Raw genomic sequence first — 2,386 nt, 5'->3', positions numbered from 1 at the left:
CCTTTTTCTGCTCTCTGTATTGCTTATAGTATTCTTTGAAGGGCTGGTTTTGTGGACATGTTTTCTTTCAGGCTATTCATGTCATAGAAGATTTTTCTTTCCCCCACAACTATAATAGGCATTTTTGCTGGCTAAGATATTCTGGACTGGCATCTATTGTCATTTAGGATTGGAAATACCTTGGTCCAGGCTCTAAAGTGAAACATTTCAACCACTGTAAATATAACTGTGCCATGATGGAAGATGAAAGGTTTAGACTAAATTCCTTTTGATATTAAAGAGAATTTGAAACAAAAAATAAAGTCTTGGGGTTCATTTAGCTATTTATGCTGTCTCAAAAGGAGGTCTCTGTTTTACCTACATATCTTAAGACCCAAGAACAAACATGGACCAGGAAAATTAGAGATAGTTTTATCTTTCAAACACCAAGGCAAACTCCTCTGGGACTAAATACTGGCACACTAGAAGGAACTGAACCCTGCAGGACACTGATTCTGAAGTTGGTAGGTCAATCTATTACTGATTTGCATGTTTTCCCTAAAATAAATTTCTGTTCTTCAAAATCCACACAGCTTAGCCACTCTGTGTAATTTGGTAGAAAGAGCCACAGGCCTACATTGAACATGGGAGTCCTGTCTGAACTCTTTTCTCTTCTGCTGCTCTGGAGCCCAGGTGAGGATGGGACTTCAGGGAACAGGCCTAAGATGATGGGAGACCTATCCACCTGATGGTGACACCTGTGAACATCTCTGTAGGTCTCTGATCCATAGCTTCCCCTTAGGGGATAAGGCCAGCCAGTGTCTGTCCTGAAAAATGGAATGGGACCTTGTTACTTTGTTAGCACTGATTTTTGTTTTTTTCCTTCTTAGCCACCACTGGGAGCCCGGTGATGACACAGTCTCCAGCCTTCTTGTCTGTGGTTATAGGAGAGAGCATCTCTATCATTTGCAAGGCCAGTGAGAGTGTTAGTGATTATGTGACTTGGTATCAGCAGAAACCAGGTCAGCTCCCCAAGATTCTCATATATGATGCTGATAACCAATATTCTGGTGTTCCAGACCGTTTCACTGGAATACAGAGTGGAACAGAATTCACTTTAAAAATCAGCAAGCTAACAGTAGATGATATTGGCAGCTACTATTGTCAACAGGGCTACACAGTCCCGCTCACAGTGTTTCAGCCCTGTGCATAAACCATCCTCCCAGCTGCCTGAATAGTGAGGTTACATGCTCCAGCAACTACCACCTCCCTTGTGGTATGTTCAGATGCACAGGATCTATTTTGGGGAAAGGGTTTGAAGTGCTCAAGGGAAAATATCTGTAATGGACTTTAGTCTTTTTATCGATTTTTTTGTATATTTCATACAGAACATCCCAAACAATCTTATTCACCTTTATACCTGCATCCCAAATGTCACCCTCCCATAGCCTCCCCACTGCCCACTGAAGCCCATATGCTCTGTCATTCCTGTTACTGCCCACTGTGTTGTCAGGTCTCCAGTGCAAGTCCATATGCTGAGTCTAGTCAGCCTGTCTAGAGTTCCTTGTTTGGGGAAGCTCAGCTCTTCTTCACCTAGCAACAATCAGTTGCCAACATTCCTTTAGATAAGTTTGGTGTCTGTTGTTCATTTCCCCAGTTCTATGCTGGGTTACTTTCTGGGAGTCTTTTTTAGCTACCCTGGCCAACAACTCAAAGGAAGGGATCCCCTGTCTGGCATTGTTTCTTGTTATATCGCCTTTAGCTAAACACATGGACTCTTAAAGAAATATACCGATCACTTTAATCTTTGGCTATGCTTTCCTTTTGGGTGTTTGAGATCATACAGTTGACCCAAATAAACGAATATATATATTACTCTTAAGGTTGCTTTAGGATCTGTTCTTCAAGGTCCACATGGGAAAAATGGGTTTAGACTCTTAAAAATTATACTGGACCCTTTAATCTTTGGTTATACTGTCCTTTTGGATGTTTAAGGTCATAAAATTGGCCCAGATAAACAAATTTATTTTTACACTTAAGGCTGTTTGAGGATCTGTTCCTCAGGGGTCACATGGGCTTGGGAAGAGACCCTGGCTCCTTTCTTTTATGGGTTCTATCTATGTGAAGATAAGTCAAAGGTCCTGCTCGACTGTGGACGGCTTCACTTGGAAGCATGGAAGCAATGTTTCCTCTGTGTTGACCCTCCTCTTTGTAGACTGGACACTACTTCAAGTCTGTCTGGTGGGGTCTCCGTGGCCTCCCTGAACAAGAGGACAGGTGACTCACCACAGTTACAGGACATTTTGAGAGATGCTCCATAGTCCCCTGGAACTTAGTTGACCTTGGAGGGCAAGGAGCAAAAACTGTCCTATAAGTCCCTCTGGCCAGATTAGTATAGTCCTCAAAG

General features: G+C 42.5%; 1 gene segment (V, D, J or C); it reads left to right on the top strand.

Annotated features, from left to right (window-relative positions):
• Positions 1 to 605: 605 nt before the first annotated feature.
• LOC108491809 lies at positions 606 to 1,192 on the top strand. The segment is given in 2 exon segments: positions 606 to 672; positions 870 to 1,192. Coding segments are annotated over 2 exon segments (372 nt in total).
• The last annotated feature ends 1,194 nt before the right edge of the window (positions 1,193 to 2,386 follow it).

This window comes from Nannospalax galili, unplaced genomic scaffold, assembly GCF_000622305.1.
Source record: "Nannospalax galili isolate Female #2095 unplaced genomic scaffold, S.galili_v1.0 scaffold1267, whole genome shotgun sequence".
Classification (NCBI taxonomy): domain Eukaryota; kingdom Metazoa; phylum Chordata; class Mammalia; order Rodentia; family Spalacidae; genus Nannospalax; species Nannospalax galili.
This window is presented reverse-complemented; position numbering and strand designations above follow the sequence as displayed.